This window comes from Crocodylus siamensis, chromosome 2, assembly GCF_052110815.1.
Source record: "Crocodylus siamensis isolate JL-2025a chromosome 2, ASM5211081v1, whole genome shotgun sequence".
Taxonomy (NCBI): Eukaryota; Metazoa; Chordata; order Crocodylia; family Crocodylidae; genus Crocodylus; species Crocodylus siamensis.
Genome location: NC_143396.1, coordinates 137,566,706 through 137,588,113, shown reverse-complemented (window position 1 = coordinate 137,588,113; position 21,408 = coordinate 137,566,706). Strand labels below are relative to the sequence as shown.

Genomic DNA, 21,408 nt, shown 5'->3' with positions numbered 1-21,408 from the left:
CAAATGAAGTAGAGAATTTACTAATGTATATAATGTATTGGCTTTACATATTGCTATAATTTTTCAATTCCAAAATTGTTAATTGTGCACAATGTATACATTAAAGAAGGAAAGATCATATAGGCAGTCATTTTCATTTTAGTTTAGAAAACAAATACTAGAACTCCAGCCTGAGGAGTCCAAAAAATGAGCTTTACACACCACATTGGTAATCTTCCCCACTTGGTGGACTTGGGCCATGGCCCCATGAACAGAGGAGAATCTCAAGGCAAATCCTGAGCAAACTGCACTATTGTAGCTGCAGCAGGCTGCACACAAGGAGAAGGCTCTGCACTCAAAGGCAGACATTTGGTTTTGCTTTATCCAGCAGTAAAATCTGCCCAGAAGGTAGCAGCAACAACAACAACAAAGGTGCTGCGTCACATTAACTCCACTGCCTTCAGTAGCATTACCATTTTATAATGTTATATGATGAATCGATGCTGATTTCATTTGTCTAGTTGATAGGTATATGTCTACAAGTAGTTTCACCAATTTCTCTTCTGTATGCTAAGTCAAAGCACTAAGTATTCTCTGCTCTGACTGAAACCAGCAAAGTGTAGAACAAGTAGGTTATCATTTTCATTAAGCATATCTATAAAAAACACTATCCTGGAAGGTCATTCAAGAATGACAGGTATTTTTAAAGAAATTGTAGGTAAATTAAAAACCATACAAACTTGAAAGCTCAAATGCAGAATATCGACGGTGGCTCAAGTCCAAAGATATTCTTTATACATTGGGACTTAAAATTAACATTTCAGAAACAGAAGACTTTTATTTGCTCCTTTCCACTAAAAGGAAATTAAGGATACATCAGTTGTTTCTGATGTTTTCACTGATTAAACACATTAATCAGAAAACACATTTTTAAAAGCTCAGCCCAAGATTTGATCCCCTCCATAAAATCCTTGAAGAAAATGCTAAAAGACTTTGTAGAACAGTACATTTAAAGACTACTCTGCATCTTCCTCCTCTTCTTCCACATCCTTTACTTGAGGGAGAAAACGGTCAGCTGGTATGAGTAAGCCTTCACTGGTTGAACTTCGAATAACCAAGCGTTGCACAAACGGGCCTAAAAAACAAACAAACAAACAAACAAACAAACAAACAAACATTTAAAAAAGAAACCTTCTGAATTTCTCTATAGAGCTCTCCACATGTACAGGCTGAAATATCTTGTCATTCATACCTGCTGTATTAAACAGAACACAATTGGTAAAAGTGAACAAAACTTTGGAAGTTACACACTGCATTTAGAGCATACTAAGGACACTTAAAACGTAAGTGTCTACATGGTAAAACTCATTAACTTGTGCTAAGTGCTTTTGAGCAGTCTCAAATTTACATCACTTCTGCCAAAGTTAACTCTGGGCTGTGCTACCTAGTTTGTGTTAAGGTAACTTAAGTCCACTCTATGGAGATGAAGCAAACAATCTGCAGTCCTCCAGCATTCCAGGATGCACCACTCTCAGCACCCTCCCCCATCCCAGGACAGGGATAGAGTCCAGGGGCATTATACATAACTTTTTGTCTCGCGACGTGCCCGAGATCCAGTGGGTCTGAGCTGACATGAACTGTGCGGCTTTGTGTGCAGTTGTATAAGCGGCAAAATGCATGTCAGTGTGCAGAAAATGGTGGTGGTGCGCTTTTGCACTAAAAACACCTGTGGTGGATTTTAGTTCAGAAGTGCGCCACTACCATTTTCTCAGTGCAGACACGCATTTCACCACTTATACAACTGTATGCACCACAGCACCAGGTACTTTTAAAAGCACCCTGCACTGTAGCACAACCATGTGCACAAATGTCCCAGGTGTCCTGCCTCCTAGTCACACCCTGGCACACTAGTCCTCTACTGGCAAGTCAGAGCTGTGCAAACAAGAAACAGTATTAACCCTTAACATGCAACTGCTCAAAGCATGGTAAGTTTAACACCACCTAACCTTCCACAGATTTAGTATGATCTAAGCATAATGTGCAACTTCAGGCTCATCAGAATCCCAGAGGGGACATATCAGAATCCCCAAGAGTTACAGTATTGCACAGACCTCCTCACACTTGAAGAGCAGAAGAAAAAGCAATACTTCTGCAGTAAGCTGCCATACTGCATAGTCCATGTTTCAGCTATCAAGAAACAGGTCTCAGCTTATCAATACTACATACAGACTCCTATGTGGTAATGAAAGAGGGACAAAAGACTCTATTGAGAACCACCACCAGATCTGGGAGAGGAAAGATCTAGATGGGCAGACTAAGAAGAGTGGCCTGGAACTCTTCAAAAAGCACAAAAGAATGAGGTTCAGCAGCAGATAGGGGCACAGCAAGTGCTAGAGACATCTCAAATGAAAAAAAAAAAAAAAAGACAGACACCAGGTATCTGTTCCTCATTATACAGCTTCTTATACTGTATCAACATAGTAAACTGAGCACCCTCTAGTACTGCACTGAATAGTGTGACTAACATCTGTCAGTTGCAGTTCATTCTCTTTCATCCTAGCTTCAGGAGAAATTGCATCTGCATAGTGGCTTTTTTTCTGTTTTCAAATGAGCGACAGGCACAGTGTGCTCTGTGTTTAAATTTAGCAAATACAGGGTCAAATAGATATGACTTCAACTTGGTGAAGAGACAGGGTAAGGCTTGTGGTGGTTTTGAATTCCTGTATGGGATGAGAAAAGGATGGGAAAGCCAAATTGAGTTCTAGAGGAAGGAAGGGTCAGTGGCTCACTTGAGAGTGGGGCGGTGAGGATGGCAATTTAGGGAAAGAAAAACTGAATGGGGAAACAATTAATTTGTTAGTACCAAATGTATGGCTGGTGCTTAAAATGCAAATAATGGAAAAATAATGCATAGCAAATGGAAGGAATATGGAATTCAAATTAAATAATGAACTGAAATACAATAAATACTGCAAATAACATAATAAATACAATGCACATTCCAATTGTGACAAAAACAAAACATTGTTCATACCCCCACATAAACAAACACATAGATAGAATATTAATCTGTTATGTTAACTTTATTCCTTTGTAGCTCTGTTTATGATGATGAATTAACATTTCATACTTACAACAGTTAATCACTTTTCTCCTATGAGAAATGCAGCCCAGCATCAGTGCAGAATGTAGCTGATAGTACAGAGACTGGTGTTTATTTGAATATTTAAGTGGGTCAGACAAGAAAAATTGCAAGAAAAAAAAAAAATAGTTCTACATTTCAGATTTCTACCTCTAGGGCCCTGGAAGGGAACAGAGGCAAGTCTACAGAAACTTATTAATTAGCCATCTGTTTACAAGCTAAATACTTGTAAGTAGAAAAAAAAAATACACATCAAAACTTCCCCGTTCAGACTCTTAGTACACAAGGGTCAGTGGCTTGTATGAGAGTGGGGTGGTGAGGAAGGCAAATTAGGTAAAGAAAAACTGAATGGGGAAACAATTAATATGTTAGTACCAAATGTATGACCAGCTTTTCAACAAAAGCCAGAGAAAGAGTCATTTAATCAATTAGGGCTTTTTTTTTTTTTGGGGGGGGGGGGTGTCAGATAATCAAACTGAAACTTTAGCAGTATAAATTATAAGAATCACATGAACTAGACTTTTACTGATAAGTGACATGAGCCCATTGCTTAGGAATTTAATAGAAAGCAACTGATTAGTCTGGAATATGAACAGCAGAAATAAAAAGCTATTGACCTGCCAAAATAAGAAGTGGTGACATTTCCTTGGTGGCTGGCTGATGTGTGAAGTGATACTTCAGGTCAAACAGCTGGTGAATTCCAGCTATAGAGTTCATGCATTCAACCTGAACAGACCCACTTAAGTGCAGACAGCATTACTCAGTGGTACAAAGCCAACAAATGTGGAGAAATTACTTCTTCATTGCTTACAGTTTCTAAAAATAGTTACCCCAATATTCCAAGAAATCCCAGCTGAAAATCTAGGCCCTGTGCAACTTTCTCTCCTGCCATCTGAGCTGAGAATTAGTTTTACTTATTTCTTGACCTAATAGTCTTTAAACATTGCTTGCAAGAAGATCCCAATTCAGCACGAAGAGTCTCTAAAGTCAAGGGGACTGCTCATCTATTTAAAACCTGGCATTCATTTAGATAACTTGCTGAATTCATCCCCCAGAACTGGATGAAGTGATTTGAGTTTGATGATACTTTAACAAAGAGCACACTTATTCCTTTATCAAGGTAAATTTGCTTTAACTACAAATCAAGAGATTAAAAGAGAAGCTACTTACCATAGTTCAATGGCCTATATGTACAGATATCCTTAACAACAGCATCCAGATTGGCAAGTATTTGTTCATTTGGCATATTCAGCTGAAAAAGGTTAATGAAAAAATTAATGATGTGGAAACACAAATGACACTATGATTAATAAAATTAAATTTGGTCAGGTAATTATTTAATCAGTGGTTTGGGTTTTTAAGTAAATACATAAAAAACTCATTTCCTCTTCTCTTAACAAGTGTTAATAACTACAAATTCCCTTATTAAGATTAACAAGATGATACCCTGCTGCAAAGAAAAACCATGTTCTGAGTGGTTGTACTCTAACCAACATTAACTAATTTAAAATACATTAAGATCACTTAGTTTGTGTGCACACAAATCTGTAACTCTGGACAATAAATCAAGTTGCTCACAATTAAACATGCATAATTTCTTAGGTAATAACTTAATGAAAACAAACCATTTTCATACCTTTTAATTTTATACCAATGAATATATGTATAATGTGAAATCTATTTTCCAACATCCCTCACTAAAGAAGGGAAATTATTTACTTTTTAAAGCTAGATGGTGAGGGATGTATCCTATGGGATTTCCACTAGTCTTATTGAGCAACAGTTCTACAGTTTACCGTGCGTGTCTCGTGGTCTTGATTTTCAGCCTAAATGTTTCCTTCCTCATTATTATTACTCTTCATTCTATCTGGATCCATTCACTCTTGACTTCTTTCCAAAAGTGGCATTTTTACTCTAAAATATTTGTGGACTTGGGTCTCTATGGCTGTAGAAGTTTAAAAAAACCCCTCAAAACAAAAAAAACCCAAAACAACCCACCCACAACTCAACTGGTGCTTTACTGGAAGAAGCAATGTGTTGCTTCAACCCAGCTTTGCAGCATCTGTATAGATTGGGCACTTGAGTGGGGCTTTTTGGCTCTTATCTAATAGCTGATTCAAACAGCTGTTAGATCAAACTGCCAAAAGCACCCCAATAAAGCTCCCCATCTATACAGACGTTGGGAGAGCCGGGTCCAACTAATGCACTGCCACTTCTGGGCATGCACTGGGCTTGGTGCAGGAGCGTGCAAAGTTTAAAGTAAAGCACCATTTTTGTTTTTTTCCTTTTACACCTAAAAACAGCTCTAGTCTCTAAGGCCCTCATTTAGCAGAGCTCTTCTAACTTTCCTTTAAGTCAAATCCACCCAAACCTGAACTATTTCTGGTCTTGTCTGAGCTCTCTCTAACTTGTAGTAATAAATGCCTGAAAATGAACACAGTATTATGTATGTAATTACATCAAAGTCACAAGACAGAAGAGACTATTTACCATCCTCATACTGGAATCACTCATTACTTGTGGCCCAAAATTGCATTCCTATTTTGCAAACTTGTATTATGTTTGCTGCCCCCCACTCAAATGTTGTCCAAAAAAATCGCTGTTTTCCAGATATCTCCCTTCTACTGAACATGTACACTTCAGATAATTTTTCCTTATGTTTCTTAATTGTATTCTTCCAAACTGAATCTTGTTATTTTCTGCCCATGGCTCTAATTTATTCGATTTTCTTTATATTCTCTGTCCTTAGTGGAGTTGGTAACATTTCTCACTGTAATGTGGAGATTTCGCTAATGTGTTTTGTTACCACTTCCATGCAATTAAGTACAACATTAAGAAAACTTCATGTGGCATCCTACTGAATATACCCCTCAATTCTAATATAATAAAAGCCTTACGACTTCTGCCTTTGCGTCTGTCTGTCCATAATGCTCCGGGCCAACTGAGCATGTGCCATCCAGAGCCTTACTGAGAGAAAGACTAATAGGTGGAAATAGGGGTGGAGGCGGTTGGAGACATGCTGTGGTCCCTGCAGTGGGGCACAGCATAGAGACTGCTGTGCAGGGGGTGTGGCTTGCCGCCGTGCAGAGGCAGAGCATGGCGTGCTGCCGCAGGGTGCTACGCAGGCAGCAGGGCATGAGCAGTACCTGCCGGCTGTAGCACAAGGCTGCAGGGTGGGGCGTGCCCCCCCACACGGCCACATGCCATGGCTCCCCTGTTCAGGAAGCATCCACAGGCTGTGGCTGAAGGGTGTGCACAAGAGGGGCGAGGCATGCATATGCGCAGCTGCAGGTGCCACAAAGGAAGCCAGAGTGGGGAGGGGCAGGCAGCACCCACCAGTTACGGCACACGGCCAGAGTGGGGCACACCCCCTGTGCCAGCTTCACATGTGGCACCCGGCAGCCGTGTGCCACACCCCCTGTGCAGCTGCAAGCCATGCCCCCTGAGCACCATGTCCTCCCCCCGCACAAGGGGAGTGACTGCCGGCTGCAGCCACAGGGTGTGCAGGGGAGGTGGCATGGCATGGGGGCAGTGGCTGCAGGGTGCCATGCAAGGAGCAGGTGTGGGGGGCATGGGCAGCACCTGCTAGCTGTACCACGCAGGCCAGGGTGTGCTCCATGCACAGCACACGAGCCATGTGCCCTCCATCACACCCCAGGGCCACACCCAATGCCATGCAGCCACAGCCAGCAGATACTCCCTGCACCACACCACGCCATGCCATGCGTCACCCCACCCCTGCACACTGCATAACCCACCCCCTTATGTGCCCCAAGCCACACTCCAAGGCTGCATCACACACCACACGGTCACAGCCAGGGGGTGCTCCCCCTGCCATGCCCCACCCCCCTGCACGCTCTACGTCACACCCTGGGGCTGCTCCTCATGCCATCAGGCACACAGCAAGAAGACTCTCCCCACACGGTACTTGTTGACTATCAGTCTCGTGCTAGTATTTAGCCAGAGGAGGACTCTGGAACCTCCCACTCTGTCCAGTCAGGGGCACGGACCAAGGTGGTCAAGGGCCCTAAGGCCCACTGCACCAAGGCCCCTGCCCTGCCGGAGCTTAGCAACAGGTACACCCCTCTTGCTGCTCCAGCAGAGCCTGCTGAGTTGCCAGCTCCCACAGGCTCAACTGCAGCTACTGGCCCCGCTCTCCCCAAGACAAAACATAAAGGTGTTTGTTGTGGGAGACTCCATCCTGAGGGGAACTGAGGGGGCAATCTGCCGCCCTGACCCCTTAGCCCGGGAAGTCTGCTGCTTCCCAGGGGCCTGCATCTGGGATATTGCAGAGAAGATCCCAAAGCTCCTCCAGCCCACAGACCACTATCCTATGCTCCTTATTCATGTGGGCACCAATGACACGGCTCGGAGTGCTCCCAGCTGGGTCATGAGGCACTACAGGGATTTGGGAGTGGGACTAAAGGGTCTGGGGGCACAGGTGGTGTTCTCGTCGATCCTCCCAGTCTCAGCCTATGGGCTGAGGAGGGAGAGGAGGATCCACATAGTCAACCAAAGACTGCGGCGCTGGTGTCATCATGAAGGCTTTAGCTTCCATGACCACAGCCCGCTCTTTGGCAAGAGAGGCAGCAAGCTGCTGGGAAGAGATGACCTCCACCTCTCTCCCCTGGGGAGGAGGCTCTTCTCAGCCAGACTGGCTGACCTGCTCCACCAGGCTTTAAACTAAGCCTGCTGGGGGACGAATTACCACCTCTGCTGAGCAGCCCTTGCAAAGCCAGGAGGCCAAGGCGCTTAAGGGAGCCCACCCTTGCCCCAGCCCTGGTACAATCTGTGAGCAAGGCAAGAGCCCCCAAGGGGACACTTGCCTGCCTGTACACAAATGCCAGGAGCTTGGGGAATAAGCAGGAGGAACTCACCCACCTGCTCAGTGCAAACAATTATGATGTCATAGGGATAGCGGAGACCTGGTGGGACTCCACCCATGACTGGACCTCAGGTATAGATGGCTATACCCTGTACAGGAGGGATCATGTAGATAAAAGGGGCAGAGGTGTAGCTTCCTATGTTAAGGAAAGCTACATGTCCCTGCAAGCTGATGTTGGTAACCAGGGTGGACGACTGGAGACCCTCTGGGTTAAAATCCACGGGGAACATGACACAGGGGACAATGGTGGGAGTATGTAGTAGACCTCCCACCCAAAGTCCTGACCTTGACCAGGAGTTCACTTGGGAACTGGCTGAGGCTCCATGCTCCAGGACCATGGTTGTCATGGGTGACTTCAACTACCTGGACATCTCGTGGGAAGATCACTCAGCAAAATCCGAGCAGCCGCAAAGCTTCCTCTAGTGCGTGGATGACCTCTACCTGACTCAAGAAGTCTATGGGCCAACAAGAGGCAAAGCACTGTTTGACCTGTGTGGGGATGCAGTCAGGAAGGCCAACCGTACCTTGTCATGCATCCACAGATCCATCTCGAGCAGGTCCAAGGAGGTGATCCTCCCCCTCTATGCGGCACTGGTCAGGCCATAGCTGGAATACTGCGTCCAGTTCTGGGCACCGCACTTCAAGAAGTATGAGGACAGCATGGACAGGGTCCAGAGGAGGGCCACTCGTATGATCAAGGGGCAGCAGGGAAGGCCTTATGAGGAGAAGCTATGGGACCTGAGCCCCCGCTGGCTCTCCAGGGACCTAGCAGACCTCCTGAGGCTAAAAAGAAAAGCCTACAAAGGATGGAGGACAGGATTCACCTCCAAGGAGGATTATTCTGCACTGGTCTGGTCCTGCAGGGAACAAACCAGGAAAAGTCAAGGCTGCAACTGAACTCCAACTAGATTTGACCATCAAGGACAATAAAAAGTCCTTTTTCAGACATGTGGGGAGCCGGAGGAAAAGCAAGGGCAACATTGGATCCCTGCTGAACCAGATGGGTCAACTGACAACTGACGCCCAGGAAAAAGCCAACCTATTAAATGGGTACTTTGCGTTGTTCTTTCATCAGTCCCATGGGACACCCATGCCTGCTACGGGACACGGAGGTCCAGGTGAGGGAGATCCCCTGCCCTCCATTAATGCTGATTTCGTGACAGAATACCTTGAGAAGCTGGATACCTTCAAGACAGCCGACCCTGACAATCTGCACCCCAGGGTACTCAAGGAGCTGGTAAGCATGATAGCCCAGCCCCTGGCACAGATCTTTGAGAACTCCTGGCGCGCTCTGGTGTGGTGCCCAGAGACTGGAAGAAGGCCAATGTGGTGCCTATCTTCAAGAAAGGGAGGAAAGTGGATCCGGCTAACTACAGGCCTATCAGCCTGACTTCTATCCCGGGGAAGATCTTAGAAAAGTTTATTAAAGAGGCCATCCTTAGGTGGACTGACTGATGCCAACATCCTAAGGGATAGCCAGCACGGGTTTGTTGTGGGTAGGTCTTGCTTGACCAATCTCATTTCCTTCTACAACCAGGTGACCTGTCACCTGGACAAGGGAGAAGACATTGATATCCTATATATTGACTTCAAAAAGCCTTCGATCTGGTATCCCATGATCACCTCTTGGCTGGACAACTGCAGCCAGAAGACAGGTGGGTGATCCAGGCTGACCTGGACAGGCTCAGAAAAAGGGCAGACAAGAACCTGATGGTGTCTAACACTGAAAGATGCAAGGTTCTCCACCTCGGGAGGAAAAATCTGCAGCATCCTTATAGGCTCAGCAGTGCTACGCTGGCTAGCACTACAGAAGAAAGAGACTTGGGGGTCATGATTGACCACAAGATGAACACGAGCCAGCAACGCAATGCTGCAGCTACTACAGTGACCAAAACGCTGGCTTGCATCCACAGATGCTTCTCAAGCAAATCCCGGGACGTCATTCTCCCCTTGTACTCGGCCTTGGTGAGGCCGCAGCTGGAGTACTGCGTCCAGTTTTGGGCTCCACAATTCAAAAAGGATGTGGAGACGCTTGAGAGAGTCCAGAGGAGAGCCACGCGCATGATCAGAGGTCAGGAAAACAGATCTTACGATGACAGGCTGAGAGCCATGGGGCTCTTTAGCCTGGAAAAGCGCAGGCTCAGGGGTGATCTGATGGCCACCTATAAGTTTATCAGGGGTGACCACCAGGATCTGGGGGAACGTTTGCTCACCAGAGTGCCCCAAGGGATGACGAGGTCTAACGGTCAAACTCCTGCAAGACCGTTTCGGGCTGAACATAAGGAAGAATTTCTTTACTGTCCGAGCCCCCAAGGTCTGGAACAGTCTGCCATCAGAGGTGGTTCAAGCCCCTACACTGAACACCTTCAAGAGTAAATTGGATGCTTATCTTGCTGGGATCCTATGACCCCAGCTGACTTCCTGCCCTTTGGGCAGGGGGCTAGACTCGATCTTCCAAAGTCCCTTCCAGCCCTAATGTCTATGAAATCTATGAAACTGTGGCCACTCCGTGCAATGCCCAGTGGCCACATGACACCCCCCCATGCAGCTAGCACCACACCGCCTGCACCACACCCCAGGGCCACCCCCCATACCATGCAGCGACAGGCAGCAGGTGCTCCCCTGCTGTGGCTGCTCCCCCCTGCCACGCCCTGCAGCCACACCCCGCATGCACCCTGCACCATACCCCAGAGCTGCTCCCCATGCCACAGCCATAGCCGGTGGATGCTCCCCACACCACGCCCTGCGGCCATGCACCACCCTCCCAGCGCAGCCACACGCCATGCCCCTGTGCCACATCCCATGCCAAGCAGTTGCAGCCAGCGGCCAGACTCCACACCATGGCTGCTCCACTTGCCACGCCCCATGGCCGTACACCATCCCACCACACCATGCAGCTGCACTGAACCCCAGGGTCACTCCCTGTGCTGCGCAGCCATCAAGTGCTCCATCAAGTGCTCCTCAAACTGCCCTGCAGCTGCACACTACCCTCCCCCTGTGCAGCCTTGCACCACATCACCTCACTTGTAGAACGGTTGGGGGGGGGGGGGGGGGGGCGCACAGCTATGCACCATGCCCCCTCACATGCAAAGTGGTGGGGAGCGGGTGTAGCAGGGTTGGAACCAGAGCGGCAGGGGGAGCAGGGTACAACCCAGAGTGGCATCAGCAGCAGGGCAAGACCTGGAGTGACAGGGCGGGAGGGGGGGAGGAGTGGGGCATTACCCAGAGCAGTGGAGGAAGAATGCGGGAACAAATGCTAGTCTCCATCTCTGGCCCAGCCCCACACCCTATTTTGCTAGTTTAACCTTTGTTTACACTTTTTTGGTAAGTTTTCCATCCAAATAGTATCTAAGCCAACTTGTATTTTATTTTTCAGGTGACACTTCATAAAACTAAATTATTTTATGCTTAAGTAAATAGCAAAACAATGTGCATTAAAAAAAAGCCTTACTGTAGCTTGTATTTTACTTTTTTTGATAAATAATTGCCAACAAGACTAAGAACTGAACACAGAAAAGGAATATTGAAATCAGTTTACACATACATGCACAGGAAACTGCAAGGACAATTAAAATGCATAACCTAAAAGTAGCATTCGTCTCATTCCAAAATCATGTTCAGATCTGCAACATACACTTCATTCAGATTCCTTTTGAAAATATAATATTTGCTCTATACAAATAAATCTAGAACAATCAATGAGATGTGTTAGTCTTTGCAGGATGCTCTAAATACAAAATTCTTATTAAGCTACAAAATAAAAAGCCAGAAAGAACATTAAGACAGAGAATGGAAGACAGAAAAAAAAAAGTTGTAGCTGGAAGGGGTTGGTTAGCAAGGGACTCACACACATTAAGTATGATAGTTTGCACTCTTCTACAGCTTTGGGTGGCTGCATCTTCAGTCTCGCTCTCTCTCGATATACTTGATACTATCTATCAAGTCCCTAAAGTCTGTCTGTCTGTCTGTCAAGTCCCTATATTCATTTTGCACTTCATATATAAAGTAATCCAAGGTGCTTTAAAAATAGCATTTATTCCTTTATTTTTACTACTGCATCCATATAATATATGGTTGCATTAATAAAGGAATAAAAGCTATTTTAAAACACCTTGCATTACTTACACAGCCTTGACCATCATACAGGAGTTTTCAACTACTTGAGTCATCTGATTTAGATTTACAAGGACCTACAGTAATTAATAGGAAATCTCCTTAGCCAATGAAGAAAAATATAGAAGACCTCTCACCCAGAATTAGCAGAAGATGCAATTATGGGAAAGTCAGTTATCCTGGATTAAACCTATAAAGTTACTTGCAACTAAAACTAAACAAAACCTCACCTTGTGTTCCACAAACACACTAAAGGCCCCCAGAAACTAAAAGATATTAAACACCTGAAACAAATGGAATGAATAAAAACAGCATTTTCTAGTAGCACAGTTAACCATGAGGGCATACCTGGAGCTTTTCACTGGCATTTAGCTAACACACCTGAAGCAATGGCAGGGGTGTAATCTAAGCTACAACACTTAAACACAGCTTCAAACTTGTCAGGTTGCTTCTTAACGCAGTTGTAAAATCCTGTTAAGTTGGACATCAAGAGAGACCCCTTGGGCAGAGTATTTTAAGATGATTCTCTTTTAAGCTGCTAAGTTTCCTGATAAAGTTAGACAAAGGAAAAGGCTCATTGATACAGGAAAGCCATTCCAAAATAAGACTGGAAATGAATCTTGCAGCACAACCTCTACCCTCAAGTAATTTCAGAAGTGAACACTGTCATTCTGCAAGAACAGTGTCCTTTTGCTGTTCAGATTAATCCTCCTCCAAACTGAATTAGACTATACTGGACAAAGGAACACATGGCCAGATCCTCAGGGTTATTTAGGCACCTAATTTAGTTATTGTATTGTAGGCAACCTTTGAGTCGTATTACAGAATAAGAGCAACCACAGAGAAAGCTAATAGTTACCGTGGTCTATTTACCTATGAAGACATGCCTTAACTGTCCTATAAAACAGGTTAGAAAATTATAGTGGAAAGTAGAGCATGGTTTTCAAATCCAACACAGTTTAGATTATTCTAACAATACTTTTAAGTACTGATGTATAGCACAGCATATGTGTACATACTGTCTGCATCAGCAGGGAGGTCATTACTTTTTAGGGCATAATCATGTTTAAACATATCCCTGGAAAACTGCCTTTCACCATTTCCCTGGGCAATACTGATGGGGTTCACACAAGCATTGAAATTCTTTAATCCATGGCACTAGGTGGGCAGCCAGCAGCACACTCAGTTTGTCAGTCATGAAATAATACAGCAGTGGTCCCAGGGGATTTGAAACATTGCAAATGAAAGTATAATTCAGCAATCATTTTAAATCCTTCACAATCCAATTCACTGTCTATGTGGATGAAACACCATATTACTAAAAAATGTTAAAATATTACAATTAAAACATTTAAATAGATTATGTTATTCATACAAAATATATCCACCATTCAGCGCTAAATCTTCACTGTACAGATTTAACTCTCGGAAAGTTCAAACATGCCCATAAATTTATCAGGATACAGTGGGGAGCATGGACCCAGAGAATGCTTAGTATGGAGAAAATAGATGGCTTTATGTAAAAGGATTTTTAAATGAAAAGAGTTAGGGGCCATTGGCCAGGCCAGATTAAATTTGAAGCTAATCAGGAAGACAATGAGCACAATGAAGCTGCTTCAGATGGTGGAGGCAGCATGGGAGAAGACCCTGCATATTGAAGACAGGCACATGGAAGTGCAGAGAGCAGGCTGGTCTTTGAAAGGTTCAGTTAGGAAGCAGGAACAGATACAGAATGAGACATTAGATCACTGGGGATCCAACAATAAAGACAGTGAAGATTACAGGAAAAGCCTTTGGACTACGTTTTGAAGTCAGCAGGAAGATAGGAATGAACCTCAAAGTTCTCTTCATCAGGCTGCAAGAAAATTAGCAGCTGCTTTTAATAGAATATATTTAGATTGGGATTGCCAGTTCTTAAGATAAGGAGATGCAAGGAAAAGCCAGATAATGAAATATGTCTTAGTTCACTAAAAAGAACAACTCTGATATAGTTTTTTTTATTTTAAAAACATACCCAAACACTAGTAAGAATTAACAAATACCAAGAAAACCAGCTGATGAAATTAAAGTAACTTGACAGTTGTTGTAATCCCTGGGTGGGGTTAAAAAAAAAAAAAAAAAAAAAACCAAAAAAAAAAAACAACCAAAACAAAACCAAAAACCCGGGGGGGGGGGGGGAAGAGGGGGAGAAGCAGAGCAGCAAATGTGGGGGCAGCATGCACCATTCAAAAGAGAAGGCTGAGGGGGGATTTAGTAGCCCGTTATAAACTAGTCGGGGGGGGGGGGGGGGGGAAAAAATCAGCAGGCATTGGGGGAGTCGCTATTCCCCCGTGCACTGCCAGGAGTGACCAGGAATAACGGTCACATGCTGGCAGAGGGTAGATTTAGGCTTGATATCAGGAGGTGCTACTTCACTGTCAGGGTGGCTGGGATCTGGAACCAACTTCCAAGAGAAGTGGTGCAGGCTCCTACCCTGGGGGAGGAGGTTAGATGAACACCTTGCTAGGGTTGTTTGACCCCAGTACTCTTTCCTGCCATGGCAGGGGGTTGGACTAGATGATCTACTCAGGTCCCTTCTGACCCTAGAAACTATGAAAACCAGACCCAGGCTGACTGGCGCCATGCTCCAGCTGCCTGTCAGGCTCTGCACAGCAGGATCACTGCTGCTGTAGCCCCAAGAGCTCCCCAGGACCCCAGATAAGGCTACTAGGGCCAGCCCAGTGCAGGCTCCAGCCTCCCCTACCTCACCTGGAGTAATTTACCATGCCCCAGAGCATGCCTGGCACAGGTCTTCCCCAGGGACAGCTAGCGGTGGTACAAAGTGCTACCACTCGTCCCTGGGGAACCATATGTCCATGCATGTGTGGACATGGCTTAAGTGTGTAAAAGTTTATGACTGCATAGACCAGGGATTTTTAACCTTTGGGTCAGTGTACCCTTGGCAGCCAATCAAGAAGGCAGGAATCCCTCGGTGGCTAGATGAGTAAGCGTGGGGGCAGCCAAAAATAAATAAATAAATAAATAAATAAATAAATTGGCGAGGATGCCAGAAGCACAGCGGTGGAGGAAGTGCCGGCAGCAGCACCCACTGCCAAGTACCCCATAGGCCAACCCAAGTACCCCCAGGGGTATGCACACCCCTGGTTGAAAGCTCCAGGCCTAGACCATTATGTTTTGAGGCAACTTATGTTTTTCTCCTCTCAAACAACTGAGAAGTTACTTTGAATTCTTAAAAACCAATTAAACAACATATTCATTCCACCTAGCCCCTATTAATTGCACAGAATATTTTATACAACAAAAAGTCTTCCAGAGGCAATTTTTAGACTCATAAAACAGCTTGAATTTACAGAGGCATAGCAGGATGCAAAAAGGCATTTGAAGTACATTAAGGCTAAGACAATTAGCCTCCGATTTTTATTAGACACAAGAATAGTTTAGCAACTGCTCCAAAAATCATCATGCTGATAAATAAGTGCATTCCAATTTTACTGCTTCTTCAGCAAGTAATTTTTTCCAGTAATTAATTTTTCCAGTTGTCCTTGGGGAAGATATTCTGGTTATGTGTACTATATCCCTGAATTTTACCACGAAACATTAGATTTTTTACTAAGAAATAATCAAGCATTTACAAGATTTAGGGCTAACAAAACCTTTAACAAAAGTGTCTTTTTTCTACAACCTACTTGCACTAGAGGAAACTTGCGATTTTTTTTATTTAATGAAGCACTCCTCCCCAAAAATCTTTAGTTAATAAAACTGAAAGCCATTCGGTATACATAGGTTTTTTCCTTCAAATTTCTTGTCCAAAGGACCACTTACATTGCCAATTATCTGCAAGCAAAAAACCACATCACTAACAGATTCTGAAAGTTGTTTGCAAATTTGAGCCCTAGCCAGCCTGCATTGGTCTCTTGTGGCTGCATCCAGACGAGCAGAAATGTGCTGTTTATGGCACCACATATCACACCTGTGGAATGTTAAACTGTGCCCCATGCTGCAAATTTGCAGTGCAGAGGCAAAATTTGCTACTGGGATGTCTCTGTAGCAAGAAAAAAGTGCCAAGAAAAAAAAGGCGTTGGAGAGTACACTACAAAAGAGTACACTGGAACAAATGGAGGCTTGGTCTTCCAGTGAGAAGCTTTGGCTGCTGGCCAGAGTGTTTCTGCTACTACATTTGTGCCCTGGCTGCTCTAGCACACCAGGAGCTGGGAAGAGCTGAGCAAGGGCACTTGCCCATAGTGGAACAACCTGCCATGCAACAAAGCATACGTGCAGGGGCGTGCGCTGAAGCACAAAGTAGCTTCAGTGGCTCAAAATTTGCGCCGCTACTATTTGTGCCACTGCAAGCAGATGCTCCTTCTCATTTGGATGCTGCCTGTGCATATGCATACACTCACATGATCCACAACAAAGCTTCATCTCCTCAGATTTTTCATACTTATTTCAAAAAGTTCATTCTCTTTGCCTCAGTGTCTCTTAAGAGTCTTGTAAACTCACAAGAATCTTAATACTGTTTACACTGAAGAGAGAGGCTAGCTTTCTTTATGGTTACGACTTGAGCCTGTTGCAGTTCAGTAAAATTAAATTTCATACAATGTTCAAGGAGTTTGAAGAAGGTAAAACCTGACATTCAGTCTCAAAGTTATTTCTCTTTTTGAAGCAAACTGAGCATAAGAGAGTCATAAATATAACAGCATAAATTCCAATAGTAAACCATACCAATAATCCATACAATAATCCAAATCAGTCAACCTTTCCTTTTGTGTGTTGTTATCTCCTCCCCCCCGCCGCCCCGAAGTGAGGTGGCCAGAATGAATAAGAATTAATCCTGATTTAATTAATATAGTTCTCAGCTTTCATTTCTTCCACTGACAGGTTCCCATACGGTGGCAGGGAGGCATAAATGAATTTTTCTTCAAAACAAATAAGGAAATCTGCCGTTCTCAAATTAATTAGAGTTCTAATAATTTTCCTGACAATGGAAAAACCCAGCTTTTCTAACAGTTTACAGTTCCCACTAAAATCAGTCATAAAAAAGAGAGCCCATTCCCAGAACATTTTTGTTAGTTATGACTTATTGCACAGTACCTAAAGACAGCTGGATTTTTAACTATATTAAAACCTAAGGAAATGTTTCTTTCTTTGTTGTACAATTGGCTTGATCTATAGTTTTGATGTTGCATAACAGGGAACCTAGAGTCCCTTATGGCTGATACTGGTGACTTATGAGTAAACAAGATTGACAAGAGGAAAGAAAAAGAGGGAGAAACATAACCTAGGAACATCTAGTTTGGATTCCTTCTCACGTAGGATTCAAAAATTTCCTCTAACAAGAATTCTGCCTGATTACCGGTTTCCAAGCACGCATAATATTTGCAAGAAAATATCATTTGTAAATAAAAAGCAGAAGTTGACATTGCAGGCATAGTTCACGTTAAACTATTTTTAACTGGGGTGTTCAATGTTCATTTGCCCACCCTATGAATATTGGAAAAAAGTTTAATGCATCTCTTTTATCTATTACCTCATGGCAAATACTAAGTCTCCTTACTGGAGGTCAGTAAATGATCACACAATTATGATGATGCAATGTTTCTACTGTAAACATTCCCCTCTAATTAGCAGCAGATACAGCGACTAGGATCAAGTTACAATATGAAACCTCCATGTGTCTACATAATTAACCGATAAATCTGGATTTATTTTTTTTAATTTCAGCACACGAAGGACTTCAGTCTGTGGAACTCCAGCATCCTTGAATGCCCTCTTGATACGAAACATTAATTGCACCTTTTTACAGAAAGGTTTAGAGATATTCTGAAGCGATTGTGTTCCTCGTTTCCACAGCATAGAATAATAAAACTTCTTTATAAGGATATTAGAGGAAGTCATAGATTTTTTATTATATAAAGTAGAGCAGGAATATCCACCCAGGCCTATGGCAAGAGTCTCTCTTTCAGCTGTTAAACAGGAAGGGAACAACAGGAAGCACTGTCCTGTAGTGAAAAGCTGTGTCTACATGAGGACTGAGCAAGTGAGTCCATCCTTGATAATTTTTGAGAGCAGGCTGGACAGACACTTGGTTATGATGGTTTAGTCAGGGCTCCTGACTTGAGCAGATGGCTGGACTAGCTGACCATATGAGATCCTTTCAAGCCCTACTTTCCTCTGATCTCAAGTAAGAGGATGCTGATCTGTTCAGCACTACCTTATTTTTTGCCCTCCTCCAGGGCATGAGAAAAAAAGTATAATTACTAGGTAGCAGCCAATGGGAACCCACAGATCAAGGGCCCTGGAAAGGTCATTGTGTTCATGAAAGTGTGAAGGCAGTAACCATTTCTGGGGCCCTAGTCCTCTGCATTCACCAAAAGTGAAGGCGAAGAAACCTTCCCTGTTGCACTGAAACAAAATCCTGTCCTCCCAAACCTCAAGACACCGTAATGTGATGCAAACTATAAATTTCTATTCCTTAATCACTGCCACAGGAAGGGCAACCTGACCTTTTCAATGTTACAGGTGATAAGTAGCCAATGCAACTTTGTGCCATTAAGTTTGGCAGACTTCTATAAAAAAGGTCAAAGATCCACTCAAACATACCAGCACAAAGGTAGCATGGTTAAGGCATGCTGTCTATTGCCAATGGCATACAAGGGAGTAGCATGGCTAGCATCAAATACAGCCGCTAGTGATTCTCTAGCTTGAATGACCAGCTTTCCATATATAGCCAACTTCACTGCATGCAACCTTCAGCATGAGCCCAGAGCAAGGTCCACATTCACATCCTTGCAGTCAGAGAGGAAAGGCCCTAACACCACTATGTCACCACAAACCAGTAGCCACAAACAGATCACCTCACTTCAGCTTGTTCAACCAATAGAAACCATCACAGTCCTGGAAGCGTCCAAGGCTGCAAATAATTGAGGCATCTCTATTGTTACGATCACCCAGAGATCAACACTAGCTGGAATGTCTGCTGTTTTATACATATCCTCTCTCATAACGCTTCAATATGCCAAGACATTTCATTTGGTTTCACCTTTTCTCCTTACCCTAATAGGCTCAGAAGACTATGCATTTTAATTTCATAATTCAACTGTACAGACGGTTACTGTGAGAGAATAATTTATTTACCATATCCCACATGTATGCCTTTTGGCATTGTAAGATTAATTAGTCCCATATGGAAAGAAAAAGAAAAACTGAACTGATAAATTCTTGACAGCACTTAAGAAACATACCAAACAGCTACTCCTGTAAAATACTAGTGCTTTCAGCTCCCATTGAAGCTACAATGTTTTACAAGGTTTACTACTGCCTTTAGTCAGGGCTTGTCCACAAATGGAATTATTCAGGAACAGCTCTAGTTGTAGACCAACCCTTATACTTGAGACCTGGAGTAAAGAACAGATCAGTCAGGTACTAAAAGTCTATGCTGTCCATGTCTTCCCCTGAAGATATATACAGAGACTTACCAACACTCATAAAATGCATGAGTAATTAATTTTTCAGCTGCTGCGTTTTTACAAGCAGATAAAACAAAACATCCACTAGGTTTTAAAAAAGGCTCTGACGCTTCTGGCCTTCAATCATGTTATTGTGGGTGAAAGGAAAAATAGGGTATGATGTAAAGTGGCATTTCAGATTTTCAACTGCAACTATGAATTTCCTTATTTGATGTTGGCTTGTTTTTTTGGGCAGGGGGGTGTTTTGTTTGGGTGGTTTTTTTTTTTTTTTTTTACAACCAGCATCAATCGTAGGTTTTGTGTTTTATTTAAAAAAATATATATATTTTTTTTTATGACAAACTCACTGGAACCAAAGCTCCATAATGGAAATGGCAACAAATATTAAAACCTATCAGTGGAGATGATGTTGTTATAAACACAGATACAACCTTTAGAACAGGACACACACATCATTTACTAAGATGCTGAATTTTGCAGAGTATGTTTGCAGGAAACTATTTCTTTTTACAGAACAAAAAACCAATTCCCTGGCAGTCTCTCTGTACTAGTATGAAGGGAGATCAAGGATTACTTTCCGGTCTCACTCAGTAAGCCATGGATTCTTTTTTAAAGAGGCAAATTCAGCTTTGGAGAAAGGGGCATCATCTCTCATAGTGATCCTTCACCATCCAACTGAGTTTTTTTTTTTTTAAAAAGTGTTAATTTTTTTCCAGTGTCTGCTGGAGCTGTCAGAATTATAATTGTTAAATGGGTCCTTTCAAGAGATTGAGCGTAAAGAAAGAAAATGCAGACATAAGACTTCTCATTCTCAGACCTCTCTTTGAGTTTTACTAATTAAATGCTACTATTATTAGTCCCTAGCTTTTCCCAGCCCTCAGAAAACATCACCGAGACCCCCGATTTGTTTGGTGTCATGCCTTTCTCCCACACACTTACTTGGCCAGGGTGGATTAACAAATTAGTTAAGTAGCAACATAAGTGGGGAAACACCTCTTTGAGGAAGGCCAGCTTGGTGGCTATCATTTGGAAGTACTGCAATGCATCTTTATGCTTCGATGCAGTTTATAACCAATTAGTTTTTTACTAACAAGTTTTAAATTGAATAGTTGTGTTTAGTTTGGATCAGAAATATATAAGCTATTTATCTATCTAATCGGGTTTAGTCCATCTGTAATGCTCTTTAAGGGTGTCATAAGCCCGGTGCAGTGCAGAGGGAAGAGGGAGGAATCAGCTGAGGATAAGTGGGAGCCAGGTTCTCAGCTACTGTGAGAAAACAATTACTCGGCTACTGTGAGCACTGGTGTTATTTGAAATTCATCCGTCATTCTTGACAGGCAATTCACTAGTATATACCTTTATAAAAGTCTAAACAGATTCCCAGACACTTGTTCAGACCACCTATCCCCACCAACAGACTTGCATTAACATCGGCAAAACTGGGGTGACTGAAGATAAAATCCTGGCAGACAGGGTCACAAGATTGCCCCATTATTATTCTTATCATCATCATCATCATCAGGGATTTGCGTTATGGTATTGCTTACAACTTCCAGTTCAGATGAGGGTCCTGTCAGACAATGTCCCCACCACAGTAGCCTTACAATCTATAAGACAAAGGGTCAAACAGGAAGCCGAGGAAAAACAGTGAACTATTTGGACAAAGATCACAAAGCATAGCAGTGGTATGGCTTGGAAAATAACTTCTTGCTACTTTCAGCTCAGAGCCTTTAACATCGACCTTGCTGTCTTTCAACCTCTCTTTTCTATAGAAGCTGACGTGGATGCTCACTACATTCTTCCCAACATGCAAAAGCCCAGCT

The 21,408-nt window shown here is 43.4% G+C and overlaps 1 protein-coding gene across 1 annotated transcript in view; it reads right to left on the bottom strand.

Annotated features, from left to right (window-relative positions):
• Nucleotides 1-9: 9 nt before the first annotated feature.
• MRPL1 (mitochondrial ribosomal protein L1) overlaps nt 10-21,408 on the bottom strand; it is a 35,201-nt gene continuing 13,802 nt past the window's right edge. The window contains exons 8-9 of the mRNA XM_090036904.1: nt 4,292-4,373; nt 10-1,114 (exon numbers count right to left, since the gene is read on the bottom strand). Coding sequence (XP_089893030.1) covers nt 996-1,114; nt 4,292-4,373 — 201 coding nt within the window. The 3' untranslated portion in view covers nt 10-995. The remainder of the gene's footprint in view (nt 1,115-4,291; nt 4,374-21,408) is intronic.